The sequence below is a fragment of the Peromyscus californicus genome, unplaced genomic scaffold, assembly GCF_007827085.1.
Source record: "Peromyscus californicus insignis strain IS unplaced genomic scaffold, ASM782708v3 Scaffold_24__1_contigs__length_46423439, whole genome shotgun sequence".
In the NCBI taxonomy this organism is placed as follows: Eukaryota; Metazoa; Chordata; class Mammalia; order Rodentia; family Cricetidae; genus Peromyscus; species Peromyscus californicus.
The window spans coordinates 34,831,128-34,855,055 of NW_026294535.1; the positions used below are offsets into that span (position 1 = coordinate 34,831,128).

The following is a 23,928-nucleotide window of genomic DNA, read 5'->3' on the forward strand; positions in this document are numbered from 1 at the left end:
CGACTTCCCCGACGACGTCTCTCGAGCTTGGAGACCCGGCGGCGCAGAGTCCCCGCCAAGGTTACACTCCACGGGTGCTGAACAATTTTAATCCTTTGCAGAGGGGAAAGCATTACTCTGCATACTTTTAATTATCTTTAGAAGTCTAAACATAGGGGAAGAGTGGATTGGAGTAAGTATAGCCGTCATATACTGAGAATGTAGATTTGAAAATATTTTGGCGTATTTGCCTCGAAAAATTTTAAACCACAGATACTACAAATTCTTTGTAAACCTAAGAAGCAAGTACATTTTCCTGTATGACCAAGATATTATTTGCACTCTTAAGAGGCTTATTATAGTAGCAAATATGAAGTCTGACTTCAAAGTTTTGGAGTTGGAGAGGACTTTCAAGTTTTGTGTGTATTATTATTTGGAAATAAAAATTTATATTCACTGTTTTTTCTTTTCTTTTTCTCAACTTTTATTGATTCTTTGTGAATTTCACATCATGCATTCTGATCCCTTTGGTCTGGGATAAAGTCAGAATCAAAGTTCCATTATTACCCACATGCATACTCAGTTCTGCTACAGTTTTTGAACACCATGTAAACCTTTTATCTTGACCAAAAATGTAAAGGGAAGTTGAAAGATTAGAATGATGAACACTCCTCTGCCATTTAGACTGTTCCTATTTTACCATGTTGCTTTAACTGTGAGCCACCATGTGGTTGCTGGGAATTGAACTCAGGTCCTCTGGAAGAATAGTCAATACTCTTAACTGCTGAGCCATCTCTCCAGCCCGTATTAACTGTGTAGACGTTAATTTTAAAGCTAAACTATCTCAATATAAAGTGCAGATTTTATGACTTTCAACCCTAAATATTTCAGTGTGCATCTCCTAAGGATGAGGGCAGGCACTTCCCTATACTGCCACAACTCCAATGATCACACCTAAGAAAACTAGTATTTGTTCAACAATACTACTCATTACATAACCTCTTTTCTAGAATAAGAGAAGATTTATTTCTAATCATGTATATGTGTGTGGGTATGTGCACGTAAGTGCAGGTGCTCTTGCCAGAGGGGTCAGATCATCTGAAGATGGAGCTCTACCTGATTGTGTTTTCTGCCCATGTGGGTCTAGGCTAATTTTTATTTTTATGTGGATGTTTTGCTTGAATGTATCTCTGTTCATCTTGTGTGTGCCTGGTGCCCACAGATGCCAAAAGAGGGTATTAGATCTTCTGGAACTGGAATTACAGACGGTTGTGGGCCACCATATGTATGCTGGGAAATAAATCCTGGTCCTCTGTTAGAGCAGCCAGTGCTGAGCCATCTCTCCAGCTCCATTTTAAAATATTCTTGCTAGATTCATCTTAACTTTACTATTCAGAAAAACACTAAATTTTATGATGAGAAATTACTTACCTGGCTTGAAAATTAAGCTATTCTTTATTCTCCATTTTCTTTACATTTTAATATGTCAGGGATTTATGATTACAGAAATAAATAATAAAATATTTATTCTATTACATAAGAGAAAACGAGTATTTATAGAACAAAACATTTATTTTGTATAATTTCAATAAAAAATACTTAAAGAAATACTGATATAATACAAAATTCAAATGCCTAAATTTTACATTTTCCCCCAGAATGCCAAAGGAAAAAACCCAATAATTACAAATATGTATATTTGATCGCAACCAAGCAACCCTCATGCCATGGGCATCAGAGAGTGGATGAGTTATGACTGAACTTCATATCCGAGTGGGTCAAGCCCCTGGTCTAGAAGCATCAGAGAGGATTCCCTTAACTTCTGCAGAAGTTTCCTTAGTTCTTCCTTAGAAAATACCTGACATTAAAAAATAAAAATTAAAATGCAAGAACTAAAAAAAATGTAAACAAGTATTCACAAATACCATCATGCAAGCATATCAAATTGGTAAAACTTCAACCTGCCAATGGCCTAGAACTCACCAGGTACAGTTTGTGGCGCTCGGAGGACACCATGTCGGCCAGCTGCAGGCACTCCTGATACTGGCCGGTGCTGTGCAGTATGGTGTGAAGCAGGAAGCACAGCATGGGCAGACAGAGCTTTCTTAGCAAGACCATCTGATGGGCTCTTTCAGGGTCTTCCTCAGCATCCTACGGACAGACATCGGTCATCACGTCAACAACTTTAAGCGACATACCCTTACAAACAGAAGAGTCAACAACAGCAAGGTATGGTGGCTCACACCTGCCACCCCAAACTCCAGCACTTAGGATGCCAAGGCAGGAGGGGAAGTGCACGTTCAGGGCAAGCCTGATCTGTATAGTGTGCTAGGCTGCTATGGAGACCCTGTGTCAAAATATAAAACACCACCACCTCCAAAACCAAAAAGTAAGTCACGTTAGGAACCTATAGATTTAACAACAATAAATGGAAAATACTTCAGGGGAAAGTTGCATCTCTACTAATATGTACACTTCCTGTTCTTGTTTTCATTTGCTAAGCAGTACAGTATCACAGCTGTTTATACAGCATTTATACTAAATGAGTATAGGTGATCTGAAGAATATTTACAGACCAGGAGGGGGTGTGAGGGTTACATGAAATTATCATGCATGCCACTTTATATAATGAAAGGGAGCAATCTTGTATCTACCAGGTCCTAGAATCAATACTCCAGGCATGTTGAGGGTTGACTACTGAGTCAAAACCAGGACAGAAAAACACTAAATTTCTTTTTCTAAAGCTTATTATTCCTATTTAAAAAAAAAAGTGTGTGTACATGTTTGTATGTGTGTGAGTACACGTGTGTATGGGTGCAGGCATGAGTGTGTGCCCAAATACTGAGGCCAGAGAACAACCTTGGGCATCATCCCCAGGAACACCATCTCCTCTAAGACAGGGTCTTTCCTTGGTATGGAGCTCACCACTAGGCTAGACTGCTTGGCTAGTGAGAGCCAGGGCTCCTCCTATCTTTCCCTCCTCAGTGCCAGGATTATAAGGCTAGCTTCTGGGGATCAAACACAGGACTGAGTCATTGAACGAGCCCTCATCAAGCTAGCTTCAATCATAATATTATCTAGTCTATCAAACTTGATTTGGATTTTTTTTTTTTTGAAAAAGGACTTTATGGCCAAAGCCATGAAGATGAACTTTTAAAATATACTAGAGGAGATGGTATGGAAATAAGATGCTGCTGAGTGTGTTTCTAATGCATCTAGACTAACAACTCACAAAAAAGCATCAGATTGAACAACATAAGAGTAAAAGACAGACAGAAAATAATTACTGTTTATTTCTCTCAACCCATGCAGATGTATCTAAGACCTGAGAGGACATACCAACCTGACCGCCAGGCCAGTAAGGAAGGGTCAAAATGGTAAGAGGGGCAGAGGAAGGACTTGAAGCTTCTAGGAGAATGAATATTTCTTTGTATAGTTAAAAAAAAAAAAAAGGGTGGGTGGGTGGTGGTGGTGCACACCTTTAATCCCAGCACTTGGAAACACAGGCAGGCGAATCTCTGTGAGTTCCAGGACAGCCAGGGCTACAGAGAAACTTGTCTCAAAACAAAGGAGACAGAAAGAGAGAGAGAGAGAGAGAGAGAGAGAGAGAGACAGAGACAGAGACAGAGAGAGACAGAGAGAGAGAGAGAGAGAGAGAGAGAGAGAAGATCTGAAGACACCTTGCTATAGCAAAGAAGTGTCTCCAAATATGAATGGAATCTTTTTAAAGAATTATCTGGACAGTAAAATACAGAAAAAACAGCCTTTCTATTCCTGCTACATTTTCTTATCACAAATGGGAAAACTAAACTCATTAAAATAATTTTTAAAAGGTACCCAAACACACTAAAATTCCTGAAATAATCCTTAAAACAAGATGTCTCAGAGGAGGAGAAGACACAGTGCTGTTGGAGAGGACTCATGATGGGCGGCTCACAGCACTCCAGCTCCGGGAGAGTCAAGCCCTCCACCGGCTTGCAGAGACAACTGCCCTCAAATGGGCACAGCACCATAGAGACAGAAACACACACACAGAAATTTAAATGAAAACCTTTTTTCTTTTTAAAGGAAGCACTGGCGTTAACTCAGGGATAGAGCACTTGCCCTGAGTTTAACCCTCAGCAGCGCAGGAGTAAAGCAAGGGGATCCACAGAACGTAGGATGCTAACAGTAACAGAACAGCAGTGGCCCACAAATCCAATCAACAAATTTAGGGCGGGTGCACGGTGACGGCTGAAATGGCGGCACCCCGGAGGCAGAGGGAGGCAAGAAGACCGTGACAGCAAGACCTGACTGGGCCGCACAGAGGCCCAGTGTGTGTTTGGGGGGACTCCCTTCTTGTGTAAGGCTACTAAACTACACTATGGAACATTTCTCAAGGGCAGATACTGCAGTAATGAAGCAACACAAAGGATGTGGTGGTCCACCACTAACAGACAACCCAGGCTGGGTTTCCACAGAATCACGGCCTGCCAACCCTTTAATATTGTTGCGAGGTACAGATACATAAAACCAAGTATTAAAATGTATACCTCATATACTTCTTAGCTTTAAAATGGAAGCACTTCTACTTTCTCAAGATAAGGTGTGGCTATCTCTAGATAGACTTAAAATATAATCTCAGCACCTTGAGACTTTGTTCAGCTTGGGGATTCCAAATGGAGACCCGAAGATTGATTGGCCCACTGTTTCCCGGGCCTTCCCCTGTGTGGGTTAACACAGTCTTTCCCCCTGCACAGTGCCTCTGGCTCCTAGACTCTTACTTACTGCCTCTAAGCAGCTAGCATGTAGGGATGTGCTGGTATATAAGGACAGCTGGCCACGCAGGCAGAGCAGCTGAAACCTGAGCTGTGCTCCAGTCTACAGGTCATGTGCACAGGACATGGAATCGACCTGTGTAAGGGAAGGGTGCAATTTCTAATTCATAGGTTAAGTAACATGGGCCAGCAGGCGTCCTACCAATTTCCTATTCTTAAATATCTAAGTACACTAAACTCAGGATATTTAATACTCGATTATCTGAAGGTTACAGCAAACTCTTCTGGATTAGTTCTGAGGAAGTGAAGACTGGGTAATTTTTTTTCATTTTTATATATTTTTAAAAATGGATTTTAATAATTTATTTTTATTTTATGTGTACTGGTGTTTTTGCCTGCATGTATGTCTGTGTATGTCTGTCAGATCCCGTGGAGCTAGAGTTACAGACAGTTGTGAGCTGCCATGTGGGCGCTGGGAATCAAACCCTGGTCCTCTGGAAGAGCAGTCAGTGCTCTCAACCACTGAACAGCACATTCATTTATATTTTTAAAGAGGGGTGTGTGTGTGTGTGTGTGTGTGTGTGTGTGTGTCTCATGTGTGTGGTTGCCCGAGGAGACCACAAAAGGGTGTCAGATCCCCTGGTTCTGGGTTAGAGGGGTTGAGCCTCCTGACAGGAGCGCTGAGGGCCAGGCTTGGTCTTCTGCAAGGACAGTGCCCTTAACTGCTGAACCACCTCAGTACTTGTAAAATACTTCATCATTTGTTGCTTTCCATCTCTCAACAGATTCCAGACTACTTTATGGCTTTAATTATCTAATCTAAATTAACAATTAATCAAAATTATACATCAATATTCTCTTCAAGTTTTGGTATTGCCCAACATTTGGATCTTACTTCTACACAAGCCTGAGTCAGAAGAGAAAGGTTTGGCCTAAGGAACCCACTGAACATTGAAAATTATGCTGTGGAGTTTTATTATGAACTTTAGGATTAAGAAGTACTCTGAGGGCTGAGGATTCAGTGATACCGTGCATGCCTAGCATGTGTGAGCCTAGGTTCAATCCTTCATACCACGAACAAACAAACAAAAAGTCAGAAGTGGACCCTAAAAATCTTGTTATCAGTAGCAGCATCAATCAGAGGCCCGAATCTAGCCTCGTTCTTGTCAGAAAAGAGAAGCTAGAGAGGTAGGAAAATGTAGCAACTAAGTTATTAAAGAAAAAGCATAAAAGTGCTGTGAGGGGAGCAGAGGAAGACACCAGTGCACACGCCCCGCAGAAACTGAGGAATGTCCAAAACGACACACTAATTATCCAGGGCGCAGGACTCCTGGCTCTCTTTAGGATCTGTCTGCAGATGCAAAGCTGAGTTACCATTCTGTCACGTCTCAGGATCAGGCCTGGCTGAGGTCTGAGTGTGAAATGTCCCCCAACAGGTTCCATGTGTTTGAGCACTGGGTCCCTGGAGGGTGGAGCTGTTTAGGGATGTTCTGGAAGCTTTAGGGAGGAGGGTAACAGGGTGGGTGAGAGCTTGAGGTTTTACAGCCTGACCACACTTCCTCCTTCCTAACAGCAGACAAACCAGCTGCCTCTCTCCTGCTGCCAAAGGCTGTACCCCTCCAAACTGCAAACCCAAACAACCATCCTCTGCTGAGCTGTTTCTTACTAGGCATTTGGTCACACATGAGGAATGTGACGAAATACCATGAGTGCAAACGTTAGAAGGGGAAATATTTACGTGTCCCTGAAAAGAAAAAGGTGGGAGTGCATGTATCTGCAGATGTCCTGAGGTCTAAAAGAACATGCCACCCTGACAGTAATGAACAGCAAGCAAGGAGGCTCAGCCGGGAGGGGGGTAAGAAAGGAGAGGAGATGGAGCATTTTCTTACACAATTAAAACCATGGAAAACTATAAATAGACGAGGATATGCGGATGGCAGAAGTCGTTTCTCTCCACCATTTGAACCCTGGGGATTGAACTCACGTCACCAGGCCTGGTGGCAAGTGCCTTTGCTGGCTGAGCCCCATCACCGTTTGTTAATATTGATTATTTTTAAAGCTTTACAAAACACATGACTTACCTCTCTGACATCTACCATCCATCCTCCATCAACAAACAACAAGACGTTGTACATTTTCTCCTTCACATCAGCAGTTAGGGCATCTAAATGTCCTTTCCAGATATTATAATCCATCTGCAGGGCAAACAGAGCAGCTATAATGGACTGAGCAACATTCTTCTCATTCATTCATTCATTCATTCATTCATTCATTCATTCACTTTTTTGATTTTTCTGAGACAGGGCTTCTCTGTGTAGCCCTGGCTGTCCTGGCTCTCGCTCTATAGACCAGGCTGGCCTCAAACTCACAGAGATCCACCTGCCTCCCAAGTGCTGGGATTAAAGGTATGCACTGCCACCACCCAGCGACAAGAACAGCCTTAAGAGTTGATAATTCAGACATGTATATAAAGAAAAACTATTAATAGCAGATAGATAAAATACTAAAATATTAATTTAGTAAATGAATACTACTGTCTAAAGCCTGCTTGCCTTCCTTCCTTCCTTTCTTCTTATTTTGTTTTTCTGAGACAGAATTTCACTATGTGTAGCTCTGGCTGGCCTGGAATTCAGTATATAAACCAGGCTGGCCTTGAACTCACAGAGAACTGCCTGACACCAAGTCCTGGGAGTAAATGTGTGTGCCATCATGCCTAGCAGCAAGTCTCAAGATTAATCACCTATGCAAAAGTAAACATGATTCAAGGCAAAGGTGTAACAGGAAAATCCCATTCGAATCAGAACATACATGGTAAAGGCCCCTCTAAGTACCGTATTTTTAGGATCAGAGGCTCATCTCAGCCTCACTTTCCTTAACTTACCTCGTATTTCTTTTCTTTGTGTTCAAAAGCCACTTTCTCTGTAAAAGTTGGCTGAGGTATCAACGTAGGTTTTTGTGGAGCCGAATTCATGTGCTTAAACCACTCATTGAATGTTTCATGGGCTTCCTAAAATGCCAAGTGAGACAAATGAAATACACATTTTTACATCTCGGTCTTTGTGAGACAGGGTCTTATTCTCTAGACCAGGTTAGTCTGGAACTCACTATACAGCTCAGAATGGCCTCAGATGCATGACAATCCTCCTGCCTCAGTTTCACTTTTTTTTTTTTTTTTTTTTTTTGGTTTTCCGAGACAGGGTTTCTCTGTGTAGCTTTGCGCCTTTCCTGGAACTCACTTTGGAGACCAGGCTGGCCTCGAACTCACAGAGATCCGCCTGGCTCTGCCTCCCGAGTGCTGGGATTAAAGGCGTGCGCCACCACCGCCCGGCTCAGTTTCACTTTTATTGCTCAAAAGGCGTTTAAAAGTTCGAGTTCTTAGAAACAACTCTGAGTCAAAGCTCATGAGTGAGCAAACGTTCCATGGAGTGAGAAACACCGCCAAGGCGTCTGGCGTTGTCTGGCAGCTCCTCTTAGCCCAGCCCCTCGCGCAGGTGTGCCCTGTCACAGGCACTCTATGAGGGAGGCGTGCGAACTTATCTTCTTGATCAGCCAACTGGCTTTTTCAGTCAACGACAGAACTCTGTATTCAAACTTAGCCCCACTCTGTGTCCACAGCAATCACTTGTTCACTGAATAAACCTTGACCGAGGAAGCTGTTAATTTACTCTCATACACATGGAACGCTTCGCCTCTTTTTAAGTCACTGCCAAGAGCAGCAGCACAAGGCACACACACACACACACACACACACACACACACACACACACACACACAATTGGAAAGTTGCAGGCATGGCACGTTGTCTATTCCTGCCTAGTCAGCAACGGACAGATGCATGCCGATGACAGGTCATGACATCAACCCTGGAGTAAGTCAGCACTGCGTCACAGGGGACCTGAGGTGAAACCATCACCACTTTTGGAAAAAGTTCAGAGAGATGGTTCAGTGGTTAAGAGCATTTGCTGCTCTTCCAGAGGACTCAGTTCCCAGCACCCATATCAGGCAGCTCAGGGATTCAGATGCCTCTGGCCTCCACAGGCACCTGTATTCACATGCACATACCCACCTGCAGACGTACACACCTACACATAATTAAAAAGTATACACAGTTCAAGTTCTAAGAGTGGCCCGGGAACACCACAAGACTGCAGCTCTCGGTCTCACCAGATAGGCTCTGATGCACAGATGCTCCCGGATGGCGTTGTCATCCTCAGCAGGAAGCGGGCTCTCCATGCCTTGCTCCTCCCACTGGTTATAGATTTCTGCGATGGAATCCTGAGGGATTTTCACAAACACTTCTTTTGCAGCTTCATGTTTCTTTGATGCTGTGGGAAAAAAAATTCAAAATATATGGACTTCTATGTACTGCTGATCAGACTGGCCTTGAACTTAAGAGATCTGCCTGCCTCTGCCCCCTGAATGCTGGCATTGAAGGCAAGTATCACTATACCTAGTCTGTGTACTGGCGTTTTACAGTATCAAATCACTGATTACAAGTTTTATATTTCAGTTCCCATACTTCTCCAAAGGTCTTGGGGAATCTCTCTAGTGGGCTGGCTCTTTCCCAGTGGAAGGTAACACAAAGTTACTTTCACATACATCGATGTCTTAAAGAAATCACATTTTCCAAAGTCTGAGGCTATGACATCATATACAAAGCTGATTACTACAGTGAAAATTTACTATTAAATGGGTTTGGTTTCACAATACAAAGCCTGATAGAATAGCTGGCTCTCTCCCTTTTGGTGGGACACATGTCCTGCTATACAAGCCCTCCCAGCACTGGGGAAGTCAGTCCTCTCAAGGCCTAACGAGTGATACGGCAAAGCCAGAGTTCCGACCTAGAACATCTTTTTTTTTTTTTTTTTTTTTCGAGACAGAGTTTCTCTGTGTAGCTTTGCGCCTTTCCTGGAACTCACTTGGTAGCCCAGGCTGGCCTCGAACTCACAGAGATCCGCCTGGCTCTAGAACATCTTTTAAGAACAGCATCAGAGCAAGTTTTATTCTGCTTACGGATCTGGTCATATATCTTTGATCTGTGCAACTTAGAGTTCAAGTCTACCTGTTAATGTATGTGGGGAAGCACACAGAGCTGCAGTCTCTCAGAGAAACAAAACCAGTTATCTGTGTGAGCAAGGAAGGCTTTCTTGGCTGCAGGAACCATTTTTAAGATGAGCTTAAGCAAGGGCCTGTGATTTTCAGATGCAAACCATGTTGGAAAGTCCTAATTTCTTTTCTGTTGCAGTGATAAAACAGTCCAACCGAAGGCAACACAGGGAGAAAGGTCTACTTCAGCTCACAGTTCCAAGTTACAATCCACACGACAGCAGAAGAGTCAAGGCAGAAAAACCTCACAACAGCTGGTCATATTACATCTACAGTCAGGGGCCCAGAGGAACGAATACATGCATCATGTCCACAGTCAGGAGCGCAGAGAAACAAATGCATGCATCACATGCACAGTCAGGGGTACAGAGAAAAGAGTGCATGCATCACATGCAGAGTCAGGGGTGCAGAGAAACGAGTGCATGCATCACATCCACAGTCAGGGGTGCAGAGAAACGAGTGCATGTATCACATCCACAGTCAGGGGTGCAGAGAAACAAATGCATGCATCACATGCACAGATCAGGGGAGCAGAGAAACGAATGCATGCATCACATCCAGTCAGGGGCACAGAAAAATGCATGCATACTCCACTTGCTTGCACTCAGCTCAATTTCTCTATGCCAGTACAGTTCTGGAAGCCCTGCCTAGGGAACGGTGAACTACTTTTGAAAGGTCAACTATGTAACTGCTGGATTTCTGAAGCATTATGTTTGTCTTTTTTTAGTTCCTGTTTCTAGGTTGTCACAAAATTTGGTATCAGGATTTATAAAACAGTTCTGTTTGTAAGATGCAGTTTATTTTAGGATGTTACTAAATAAGGGATTCCTTAACGATTCATAAAGTAAATTTACTTTGAGACTGAATGACATGAGGAAACCTCTATGAAGAGTATCTAGATGGGATTCCTTGCTCAGTTGTTTGTGCTAGCACATGGCCTGATAGCTGGGGTCCAATACTATGCTCCTCTTCGTGGAACTCTCAGCCTTTTCCATGCTCATGCAGTGCAGTCCCTTGGTCAACTGTTTCTGTCTGGAGATATACTTCAAAGTTTTGCTAAAGAACTACTGACTTGAGACTGTGAAAGTGGCTCAGTGGTTGGGAGCACTGGCTGCTCCTCTAGAGGATCCAGGTTCAATACCCAGCACCAACAGCAGCTCACAATTGTCTGTATCTGCAGTTTCATGGCAACAGGCACGCATGTAGTGCACATATATATGCATGCAGGCAAAATACCCATACACCTAAAGTGGAACAAATCTTAAAAAAAAAAGAACTACTGACTTGAGAGACCAAGATAACTTGTGCTTTGTAAGAGTGAGGACCTAGCTGAGGAGATGTCTCAATAGGTAAAGGTGCTTATTGCGAAGCCCAAAGACCCGAGTTCATCACTGGGACCAACATGGTGGAAGGAGAGAAGCTGTAGGAAGACTAAGTTGTCCTTTGACCTCCAGACATGTACCATGGCACATACATACTCCCCAGCTCAAAAACAAAATCAAAAACTAAACAGATACAGCAAGAACAAGCACCTGTCACCGGTGACGGACAAGGGTCAAAGCTGTAACTTTAGTATCACGGACTGAGTATGCTAGAGACAATCAGCAAGGGCCTGTCTTTATCAGGCTACTCAGTGTTTACTTGCTTATTTATTTTCTATCACATGTATGAGTGCTCTGCCTACATGTATGTATGCGTACCATGTATGGACCTGGTACTCAGAAGGGTCAGAAGACCCCCTGGACCTGGAATTATGGATGGCTGTGAGCTGCCACATAGGTGCTGGGAATTGAACTTGTTTCCTCTAAAGAGTAGCAAGCTCTCTTAACTGTGAGCCATCTCTTCAGCCCCAGGAAACAGTTATTGGATGAATGGAAGACTATATGACTGAGTGCTATAGTCACCTCAGATGGCTTCTCAATGGGTCACTGATCACTGAGGGCGCACAGGTGGAGGCAACTGAGGGCCCAAGAGCACCCTGCTCACTGGTACTGACTTAAGCTCAAAGTCCTCACCAAGTGTCCCATTTTCCCATTTATTTCAGTTAAAAACTTACGGATCTGATGAAACAGTGTAAGAGCAGGACCCACCTAAGAACTCACAGATCTGGAAACAGTGTCAGAGCAGGACCCACCTAAGAACTCACAGATCTGGTGAAACAGTGTAAGAGCAGGACCCACCTAAGAACTCACAGATCTGGAAACAGTGTCAGAGCAGGACCCACCTAAGAACTTCCTCATGATGGCGTTGCCTTGCTTCACCGCCTCTGCCCTCTGTGCTGGGTCGAATACCAGCCAGTCAATCACATCCACCTTTATCCGGTCCTCCTAGTCATCGGAAGCAGAGAAAACCCATTTGATTTCAAAGCCATTTTACAAACGAGCAGAACTTATAATGCTCTCTAAATGGAAACTGTTTTCCCCACATTATATAAAGTTATGAAAGAAGCCAACTTCCCTCAGTTTGTTCTACTTAGCAGCGCTCTACTAAATTATTGGAGAAATCTCACTGGCCTACGAATGTGGAATTATTCACTGTATGTCTCGCCAACCTAACTCATCAGATGCAGGATGCAAGAAATAACCCCAGGGGTCACAAACGCTAGGCAAGCACTCCATCACTGAGCCACACTCCCAGCCCCATGATGATGCCCTTCTGAGACTTCATCTTTCTTCCTAAAGACAGAAGTCAGCAGCTTTTGAAACATCCGGCAAAACCTGATGAGCAAAAGGAAACACTCAGGTCTGCTCTATAGGAGAACACTTTACAGAAGATTCCTACTGTAATGTCATGGTGATTGGTTTAATAAAGATGATGATTGGCCAATAGCTTGACAGGATAAGGTTAGGTGGGAGAGCCAGACTAAGGATACTGGAAGAAGGGCGGAGTCAGAGGAGTGGCCAGCCAGATGGAGAAGCAGCAGGACATGCAGGACAGGTAAAAGCCACAAGCCTCAAGGCAGCACATGGATTAATAGAAATGAGTTAATTTAAGTTGTAACAGCTAGTTAGTAACAAGCCTGAGCTATTGACCAAGCATTTATAATTCATAGTAATTCTCTGATTATTTGGGAGTGGCTGCCAGGACAGAAAAATTCCGTTTATAACCCTTCTTGAACATAATTCATTATTTCAATAAAACCTTAAAATTGCTGCCAATTTTTGTCATTTAAAAGGCCTTGGAGCCTGGAGAGATGGCTCAGTAGTTGATTCCCAGAATCCACATGGTGACTCACAACTGTCTGTAACTCCAGTTCCAAAGGATTCAGTACCCTCTTCTGGCCTCCTTGGGCACCAGACATGTACATGAGCACAGACATACAGGCATGCAAACACCCATGCACATAAAATGAAAATAAATATATTTTTTAAAATAAAAGAAATATATTTAAAAAAATTTAGAAGGCCTTTATTAACACACAGTTTTTAAAAGACAGTCAGAAGCCATTTTAAGGAAGTATTTTAAGGAAGGAGTTCACCAAGGAACAAGAAGATAGATTATAAGTTATATGAAACTCTCATCCCCCCTCACCCAAATTACCTCAGTAGTGCCAGTATCTAGGGATGGAGCCAGGTCATGATGACTAAATTCACCATTATCTTTCTTTCGAATATTCTCAACTACAGTTTTTGTTATTGTTGCAACATCCAAATCTAAGGGATTTTTGAAAATGACAAAAACAAAAGACTAATTATTAATGTGAATATTCTCTAAACAATTATAACAATTTGGTAAATTTGGAACAATTCTTTTTCATATTTTTGGCACTGAGGATTGAACCAATGGCTTTATAGACATTGGAAAAGCATTCTGCCACTCAGTTACGCCCCCAGGCCTTAAAACAACTTCCGTAAAGATGTAATACACAGGGCCGGTGAGATGGCTCAGCAGGTAAAGGGGCTTGCCACCAAGTCTGACGACCTGAGTTCAATTCCCAGGACCCACACGGTAGGAGAGCACCAGCAGGCTGTGTTCTGATCTCCACATGAGCACCATGGAACCTGAACATGTACGCACTGCTAAAATTTTATTTTAAATACAATACATACATTATAGGAAATATCATAATTTAAAAATATTTTAGGCTGGCTGTGGTGACTATGCCTGTAATCCCAGCACTTGGTGGATGAGTCAGGGGGACTACTGAACCTGAGGCTAGCCTGGGCAAGTTCCAGGCCAACATGGGCTATATAGTGAGAATTTCTTCTCTAAAAAACAAAAGCAAAACCAGAAAATTTTTACACAAGTTAAAATTATTTTCATTCTCCCAAAGAATTTCACTCTGACTTTTACTCCTGATTTTCTCCCTCTCTCCCTCAAAAGAAATAAGACTTAATACTAAGACAAATGCCACAATGAGAATCTGCCTGAAGGCCAATCGGAGCTGGCTTACGCAGCAGAAGGCAAATCAGGGAGCTGGCTTATACAGCAGGAAAACCATAGAACCTGCCTCAAAACAGGGTGGAAGGTGGAGACCCCTATCTAAGTTGTTCTTTGACTTCATACCCACTGTGGCGTGTTCATGTCCTGGCAGGTGCACATTCCCCTTTCTCTTTCATATATACACACACACACACACACACACATACAATTTTTATGTGAATAGATATAGGGGATATGTTCAAAATACCTATAAATATTCATTTAAAAACATCATAACAAGACTCATTGTTTTATACAATATACATCTAAAATGAAGTAATAGATGGAATTCTTTTTTTTTTTTTTTTTTTTTTGGTGGTTTTTCAAAACAGGGTTTCTCTATTAGCTCTGGCTGTCCTGGAACTCACAGAAATCCACCTGCCTCTGCCTCCCTGGGTGCTGGGATTAAAGGTGTGCACTACCACTGCCCACAATAGATGAAATTCTTTTTATTTATTTGTCTGTCTGTCAATTATCTGTCTATTTATTCTAGACAGGGTTTCTCTGTGTAGCTCTGGCTGTCCTAGAACTCACTCTGTAGACCAGGCTGGCCTCAATCTCACTAAGATCCGCCTGCCTCTTCCTCCCGAGTGCTGGGATTAAAGGCATGCGCCTCCACTGCTGCCTGGCAATAGACAAAACTCTTAACTACTTTTTACCTGCTTCCTTAGCCAGCTCCAGGCACTGGTGCCGTTGCTCAAATTCTGTAACACCTTCCAGAAACAATGCATACTGGGCCACAGCAAGGTCTTGAGGCAAATGAGAGGTATAAAATGCGATGAGGTTGGTGTGCTTCTCACTTATTAAAAGCTAAAAGACACAAAAATCAAAGTAGACCAGACAAGTCAGCAGTACTTTGAAAATCCAGTTTGCTTCAAAATTTCAAATATATTTAGGAAAGACCCATAGATATGTGTTTCAGATCACAATTCTTGTAAATTCTAGGAATGTATTTAGAATAATTCAAAGATCTCTATGGAGTCCGGTGGCTTCCAGACTATATGGTATTAAAATAGTATCATTTGGGGGCTGGTGAGATGACTCTGTAGTTAAGAGCACTTGTTGCTCTTGTAGAGGACCCAGGTTTAGTTCCTAGCACCTACACAGTAGTTCACAACCATCCATTACTCCTACATCCCCTTCTGACCTCTAGCACACACACACGCACGCACGCACGCACGCACGCACGCACGCACGCACGCACTCGCTCCACACACAAACATGCAGGCAAAACACTTATATACACAAATAAAAATAAATCTTATAAAACAGTACCATTTTCATTTTTGTTTTCATTAAAATAGAAAAAAATCAAATTATAGATTCTAAAAGCTTACTTGTATGTATGTCTTTAAAACTTCAATGGAAACTTCTTCCTTCATAGAAAAAAACATAATCCAGTTATTAACATAACCATTTATAGGTATAATAATAATATAATTTCTAATAAAAATTCTACTTTTAAATGGTTTAAGAAATTTAATATTTACACTAAGTGGTACCTACCCTAGCTAAATGCTTACCAAAGATCATGTACTGCCTCATTTCACCTTAACATAACTCTTTTTTTACTTTAAAACAACAACAACAACAACAACAAACTACCTCTTTTTTGAACATGTATTTATTGTGTATGTGTGTGTACAACTTGTGGGGAGTCAATTCTCTTGTTCCATTATATGAGTTCCAGGAACTGAACAAGTCATGAGCCTTGGTGGTAACTGCTTTACCTGCTGAGACAGGTCACTGCCCTCTCACCATAACTCTTTGTGGGAAGATACTGTCCACGCTTTACAGAGGAGGAAGGAGTTCTTATAGACCTAGGGTAGATTCTGTCCACGCTTTACAGAGGAGGAAGGAGTTCTTATAGACCTAGGGTAGATACTGTCCACGCTTTACAGAGGAGGAAGGAGTTCTTATAGACCTAGGGTAGATTCTGTCCACGCTTTACAGAGGAGGAAGGAGTTCTTATAGACCTAGGGTAGATACTGTCCACGCTTTACAGAGGAGGAAGGAGTTCTTATAGACCTAGGGTAGATTCTGTCCACGCTTTACAGAGGAGGAAGGAGTTCTTATAGACCTAGGGTAGATACTGTCCACGCTTCACAGAGAGAGGAAGGAGTTCTTATAGACCTAGGGTAGATACTGTCCACGCTTTACAGAGGAGGAAGGAGTTCTTATAGACCTAGGGTAGATACTGTCCACACTTTACAGAGAGAGGAAGGAGTTCTTATAGACCTAGGGTAGATACTGTCCACGCTTTACAGAGGAGGAAGGAGTTCTTAAAGACCTAGGGTAGATACTGTCCACGCTTTACAGAGGAGGAAGGAGTTCTTATAGACCTAGGGTAGATACTGTCCACGCTTCACAGAGAGAGGAAGGAGTTCTTATAGACCTAGGGTAGATACTGTCCACGCTTTACAGAGGAGGAAGGAGTTCTTATAGACCTAGGGTAGATACTGTCCACGCTTTAGAGGAGGAAGGAGCTCTTATAGACCTAGGGTAGATACTGTCCACGCTTCACAGAGAGAGGAAGGAGTTCTTATAGACCTAGGGTAGATACTGTCCACACTTTACAGAGGAGGAAGGAGTTCTTATAGACCTAGGGTAGATACTGTCCACGCTTTACAGAGGAGGAAGGAGTTCTTAGATACCTATAGGTAGATTCTGTCCACGCTTCACAGAGGAGGAAGGAGTTCTTAGACACACAGAATCACACAGCTCGAAGTTAGCGAGTAAGGATCTAAATTCAAGACTCAACTCCAAAGCCCCAGCTTTTCAACTGCTCTATCACTATGCTGTTGTAGACACTTCACCAAAATGTTATCAAGCATTTAGAAAAATGAAAAACAGAGAGGAAAAAGAGGATTTTAATTCTCACAGATTTTATTTTGGTTCTATTAGCTTAGCTGGGTACCAACTAGGACCAAATCCTTCAATACTGGGCAAGCATCAGCATTCTATGGCCACAGACTAGAACCTAACAAGTCACTCACAATGAGTTACCAATAGGTGACCACAGGAGATGGGAGATGGTCCTGATGACAGGCGGCTAACCGCAAGCATGGAGAGCTGGAAACGCAGTCCACGGTTACTTACTTTGGTCTGTAGTCCCAGGGTGCGGAAAAACAAAATAAGGTGAGTCATAAAGCGGAGGAGGTGTCCAGGTAGATTGCTTCTGCTCTTGGAAAGCCATTTGCTAAATTCATCCATCAAACCTACGAGCCATCAAAGGTTCGACAGTGAGAACACAATCAGAGAGAAAGAAGTATCCCAAGGACACCCCAGGACACCTACAGTGTCTGAGTGTCTCACTGCCAACACCCATCACGGGACGCTCTCCACCCGAGAGACCTGGGTTCAGCCCAGACTCGGCCTTACAGTAACAAGTAAACATGGCTGCACTTGAGGCGGTGGATGTCAGTAAAAGTCTAACAGATGTGGTGAGTCATGTGTACTCCATCAAGAACAGTTATTACAAAGACAACTACCCATAAATGAAGAACTCAGGCAAAGCAAAATAAAACTGCATCTTACCATCAATGTCTCCCAGGATAAGGAATTTCTGAACTATATGATAATGTTCTTGATTCTCTTCCAGAACTCTCTGAAAAAGTTTTTACATTGCCATAAGTCTTCTGTGTTCATTTTGAAGGATGTATTCATTGCTACACTGAAAATGTCAAATTTTGATGGGACATACACGAAGCTAAAAACGAAGGGCTTTAGGAAGATCAAAAACATGGAAGGATGTTGCCTTTAGAATACATTCATGACTGAACAATATCTTCCATAAGACAATCTAATATAGGGAATCTTATTCTATTTATTATCTTTGTAAAACACCCATTTATTTATCCTGTGTGTACACGCATATGTGTATGGGCATGTGTGTCACAGTGCCACTCGAGGTCAGAGGACAACTTGTGGGAGTCCACCGTGTCCATCCACCACGCAGGTCCTAGAGGAAACTCAGTGGTCAGGTCCAGCCTGGAGTCTTTACCCGCGGGGCGACTTGTGGACCCCAAACTTACTATTTTTAACATTTTATTCTGTCTACCTTGGCATACCACAGCAAACTAGAAAGAAAGGACCCATGGGTCTCAGGCAAACTAAACTACAAGACACTCTTTCCACACAGCAGCACTCCTCAAAATCATTTTGAAGGAAGCTGCTTTCTTCTACACGTCACCGAGAGACAAACACAGCGGTGGCAGACACAGACAGTGCACTTGGTCACTGGCTGTGCTCTTTTAAAAAAGTAGGTTTTTTTTTTTTTTTTTTTTTTTTTTTGCCAAATATATTTTAATGTTTTCTTATCAGTCAATCGTCTTTTACTGTTTATTCTTTGTACATTCAAAACATTTGCTCTATCTGGCACTTAGCTCAATTACATGGCATTAGTCAAGGCTGTTTCCTTCCAGATGGAAGGCCAATTCTGCCAGGACCATTATCTTATATAATCACCCCGTTTCCTGTGAAATGGAAGGTCACACCTGACGCCTTTCAGGCGCGCATGCACGCTTGCTCTAATTTAGACCTGTGGGTCACTGATCGGCTTACCCCATGCCAACTCTACACCGCACTGCTGTGTGCTCACCGAGGGAGGAAGTGCTCCTTGCTCTTGCTGCCTTTTCAGAACGTTTTGGTCATTCTTATTTATGGTTCTACTTATAATTTTATTTTCCCCAAAAACAACCTCCCCAAATTATGAGGGTCCTATGTTAATTTTAGAATGAGTGATACTTGCATGTCTTCTCATTCAGACTTATGTTTTATCTATTTTACTCATCTTTATGTCTTCCAATAAAATTTTATTGTTTTCTTTATGAGAGTCCTGAAACCCTTGGTTAATTTCATTCCTAGCCTTTTGTTTCAGTCATTCACTTAAATGAGACTCTTTGGGAGCAGGGCACTATATCCTCTCCTAAGTAGTTATAACAAGCACAGAACGCTATGCAGTCCTCTATTGTCTAGCTACTCTGACACACTAGCCTATTGATTCTGGAACTCCTTCAGTCTGAAGTAGCCAGGCTCACATCTTGCCACATGTAACATCCTCTACCCTTGAGACACTTACTTCTATTCCTGACTTGGTTTTACCTATTCATAGACTTTCCAGAATATTTATATATTGGTCATAAACCTTGGGCAGAAGAAGCATTAATTTCCTTACTGTACAAAGTATAGGCCACCTGATAATAAAGAAAAATAAAAACCAACAGAAAATAGTTATAGGATATGAACAGGAATTTATGAACAAATAGGAGCCACAGAGACGGTTCAGCAGTTAAGAGCAATGGCTGGTCTTTCAGAGAACCTGGGTTTGATTCCCAACACCAAGATGGCAGCTAATGACTGTAACAGGAGCTCTAATGGGTCTGACGCCCTCTTCTGGCCTCCACAGGCACTGTGTGCACATGAGACGCACACACAGGGAAAACATCCATAAACATAAAATAGAAAATTAAAAAAAAAAACTTGAAGAGAAATTTACAACTAGACAGTGGGAAGCATGCTCAGCCCTGCTCCCTACATTGAATGGCTGGCAAAAATACCAAGTGTGATGTTCAGGACTGGAAAAAATGCATACTTCAATAATCATTGTGGTAGTATCCATTACTACAATCTGATACTTTCCTATTTGCATGTTTCTCCTTCGTTTAACTTCAGTTTTAACTGTGTAGCTTGAAAACACACCCTATGATATCTGTGAGTAGTTTAAGAACCTGAGACATAGCAGCTGTCCCTATGAAGAGGATATTGTATTCTCTAACCTAGTGACCCTGGCCTTAAAGAGACAGCAATGGCAGGAAGCTCACGCATCTTCACATACACAGATGTTCTCTACAGCACCAGAGTCAACCTGAGTATCCTCTGAGGAAACAGAACAAAACACAAGACCTCCCCACCAGCTCTCCAGAACATTCTATATCTGTCAAAAAGACCCGTGGAGAGGAATGACTGAGAACAAAGTATAACAACATGTACATGAAGACACTATGATAAAACCCATGATAAAACCCACCACCTTCAATGTTAACTGAAAGAAAAGACACATTCTAAATAAAGAAATTCCAGCATCTGGGAATCTGAGGCAGGAGGATTACTAGGAGTCTGGGGCCAGTCTAGGCTTAATTGTAAGTACCAGGCAGTTAGAGCTATTCAGTAAGACCATATCTCTCTTAAAACATACAAACAAAACCAAACAAAAAATAAACAAAAAACTAGAAAGCTGGCTAAAATATAGCAATTAACTTGGAGAGATTATCATTAAGTGGAAAAATCAATGTGGAGCAATGTGATCTAAAAACCCCCAACACCGTACTGCAGTGTCCACACCACTTACACTTATTGGAAACCCACGGAGAAAGCTACAGGATATATGTGTTGGTGTGGTATACTGTCTGAGGAATAAGGACAAGGGGTTGAAGAGTTTACAGGTCTCACTGGCACGTGTGAGGATTGTTTTACTATTCCAAGTACATACACATTACTTTAGTTACTAGAGAAAAAAACTAAGGGAGTGTTTTTCTTTTTGTTTTGAGACACGGTCTTACTATGTAGCCCAGCCGTTCCTCGGACTCACAGCAATGTCCTGTCTCGGCCTCCCGAGTGCTGGGATTAAAGGCGTGCGCCACCACCGCCCGGTTAATAAGTACTATTTTAAGGTCTCGTGTTTTGGTAGTAGTGAAGAAAGGATGAGAATCGAGACTTCCACATTCCCCCCTTTCAGCTACAGCGCACCACTGCATGCATTAACTTCACATGCTTCATGTAACAGGGTTACAGGAACACTTACCTTTTTATCAGTGGCTTGAAGTTCTTCAAAAACCTTTTCTAAGGTCCAACTTCAAAAGAGAAAACAACAGAAGGGACAGAAATGGTGACATGAAGAGTGATGAAGGGCTTCCGAGCCGGTGTGAGCACCCTGACCCCAAAGCCGCCACACTCACTTCGCTTCCATGTACTCTCTAGGGAGCTCTTCCGGTTCGTCCAACGTCATTACCGATGTCCGAATCTCCTGTTCTACCAGGCTGTCCACCATCACCCGGAAGTAGGCCCACACTGTGTCTTCCCAGGTGTCACAGACAGGAAGAAGCTTTTCATCCATTCCAAAACACAAACACAGTCAACAAAAAAGAAAAGGAAACCAATTATATCCACTGATAAAGACTTTAAAACCATCTTCCAATGACAGAAAACAATAGAGTTAAAAATATACACCAAATAACCCTCTTTCTCCCAAATTAGATTTTTTTTTTAAAGATTTATTTATTATGTATTTAGTGTCCTGCCTGCATGTATGCCTGCACTCCAGAAGAGGGCACCAGATCTCATTACAGATGGTTGTGAGCCGCCATGTGGTTGCTGGGAATTGAACTCAGGACCTCTGGAAGAGGAAGAGCAGCCAGTGCTCTTAACCGCTGGGCCATTTCTCCAGTCCCCAAACCAGAATTTTTAAGAAGTTTGTATGATTAAGACTTTTAATTTATGGTCACATTGACTTTGCATTTCAAACTGTGACAGCATCCCTCAGAACAGCTGTTGAGATGGGAGGGCAGTGGGGTCATGAGGAACACACATATATATGGCTTAAGTCCAAGCAGGCACTGTGCCTCGGCAGTACACTTCTAAATGGATCTCTGGGTACAGAAGTCACCAGTAAATGGGTGCTGCAATTCTTCTTTAGGAATTAAAGTCTGGCTTCATTTATTTAATCATCATGTAAGAGCCGGGGACATGCCTATAATCCCAGCACTGAGGTGGCTGAGGCAGTAGGATCATGAGTTCAAGGCCAGCCTGGTCTACAAAGCAAGACCCTGGTTTCAAAAACCCAAACAAAACTAAACAGCAAAAAAGGAAATGTGAGGCTAGAATAAGCTACACATCAAGGAAAAGAACAACAAAACAAGCCAGCACTCAAAACCCCACGCAGAAACAAACAGCCGACAACCATGTGCACGTGGGGAGCGTCACAACAAGCGGGCCGTCACTGTCCCGCTTTCTGCCGAGCTCTTCACGGTGCTTTCGGAAAGCAGTCCAAGTCTGCTTCACAGAGCTGCAGGATGTTTAGGTGTCCGGCTTACTCCACAGTGAAGGTAGACACCACGGCGCTGCGTACCTGCTTCAGATTCCCACTCAGTGAAGCGTAAATCGCCCTTTCGTATTTATTAAAAAGTTCCTGAAAGACAACGAACAGAAGGAATTGAGGTGATTACTTTTCCTAGCGGGTTAGTTTTCATCATAATTCTCTAGACTGAACCTGGTCACTTAGTTCCTAAGCTTCAGGGACAGATAAAGAAGAACAAGCAGGAAGGAAGGATTTTTTAGTTTGATAAAATAACTCCAAAATCACCAGGAAAAAAAAAAAAAATCAAACATTTAAATCTCAAATGAAAGCAAGGCCAAGTCCAGTGTGCATTTTGATTACTTAGAATAAAATGGCCGATGCCGAAGCAGTTACAGCCACCACTTTATTCCATTTTATCTTCAGGGCTCTGTCAATGGCATCTCAAGACTTCTTGTCATCAAACAAGACTGGGAGACCCCTTTCCACTCCTATCAGTACCATCACAGGCAGCCCTCAGCAGGGTGAATAGCCTGACAGGCTCCTCATCACGCCTGTGACTTGAGTCCTGTCTGGTCTGCTCTGCACAGCCACGCCACTCTTCTGTATCACATGCTCTCAGCTTTCTGACACCCCACTCAACAAGCAAATCTCAGGTCTCGCCCAAAACCAAGTGCCCGGTTTACTGTATCACTATATTTACTCACTCTTCGACAGATGTGAAACTCTGTCACCACTTTTTTTTTTTTTTTTTTTTTTGGTTTTTCGAGACAGGGTTTCTCTGTAGTTTTGCGCCTTTCCTGGAACTCACTTTGTAGACCAGGCTGGCCTCGAACTCACAGAGATCCTCCTGCCTCTGCCTCCCGAGTGCTGGGATTAAAGGCGTGCGCCACCATCGCCCGGCCTCTGTCACCACTTTCATTGCGTCTTAAAAAAAACCTTTAGTTTTCATCATTAGTGTGTGGAGAATGTGTGTATGTGTGTGTGTCACACACGCCACAGTGCATGTTTGAAGGTCGGAGGACAGCTCTGTAGAGTCAATCCTCTCCTACTTTAAGTGGGTTCCAGGTACCACACAAGGCCGTCTACAGGTGCCTTTCTCTGCTGAGCCATCTCTCCAGGGTCGCATTTTTATTCACTTTTTTTGCACCACTGATGACATTTTCAAGTATTTTCTTGTAACCCCATTCTCCCATAAACTCCGAGATTTCCTGTGCGATCCTGCATTCATTCTGTAGTGACTGTAGGAATGTGTTCATCATGTTATATCAGAACTGGTACTTCCCTTGTAAGCTTTCTATCCAGCCTCATAGGCCTCCATCCCGTTAACTTCCCATTCCTTCCTATTAAGTTTTAAAAAGTTAAATGGGGATGTCTTCTGAGAGCCTGCGTTGAGCTCAGCCCACTAGTCTTCTCTAAGTTCATGTGGTTTGTCCTTTATGCTTATGCCTCACAGCAATGTTAATTCTTACTACCCAGTGTCCGAACAATTCACTACATCACCAGGCCTATTCCTAACACGACTAAAACGTCTGCGAATACGGGACTTTAGTCATGTTATGCTGAAGGTTTCACAGCTCCTCAGTACACCTT

The 23,928-nt window shown here is 42.7% G+C and overlaps 1 protein-coding gene across 2 annotated transcripts in view; it reads right to left on the bottom strand.

Annotated features, from left to right (window-relative positions):
- Window positions 1-473: 473 nt before the first annotated feature.
- Window positions 474-23,928, bottom strand: part of Nup107 (nucleoporin 107) — a 45,430-nt gene continuing 21,975 nt past the window's right edge. Inside the window, exons 14-27 of one of the 2 annotated variants that reach the window (XM_052753441.1) lie at window positions 22,390-22,449; window positions 21,221-21,366; window positions 21,067-21,115; window positions 17,802-17,871; window positions 17,364-17,482; window positions 15,602-15,640; window positions 14,924-15,074; window positions 13,383-13,495; window positions 12,067-12,169; window positions 8,901-9,061; window positions 7,618-7,743; window positions 6,818-6,931; window positions 1,963-2,130; window positions 474-1,837 (exon numbers count right to left, since the gene is read on the bottom strand). In XM_052753441.1, coding sequence (XP_052609401.1) covers window positions 1,730-1,837; window positions 1,963-2,130; window positions 6,818-6,931; window positions 7,618-7,743; window positions 8,901-9,061; window positions 12,067-12,169; window positions 13,383-13,495; window positions 14,924-15,074; window positions 15,602-15,640; window positions 17,364-17,482; window positions 17,802-17,871; window positions 21,067-21,115; window positions 21,221-21,366; window positions 22,390-22,449 — 1,527 coding nt within the window. In that variant the 3' untranslated portion in view covers window positions 474-1,729. The remainder of the gene's footprint in view (window positions 1,838-1,962; window positions 2,131-6,817; window positions 6,932-7,617; window positions 7,744-8,900; window positions 9,062-12,066; window positions 12,170-13,382; window positions 13,496-14,923; window positions 15,075-15,601; window positions 15,641-17,363; window positions 17,483-17,801; window positions 17,872-21,066; window positions 21,116-21,220; window positions 21,367-22,389; window positions 22,450-23,928) is intronic. The other variant, XM_052753439.1, reaches the window with a different exon arrangement.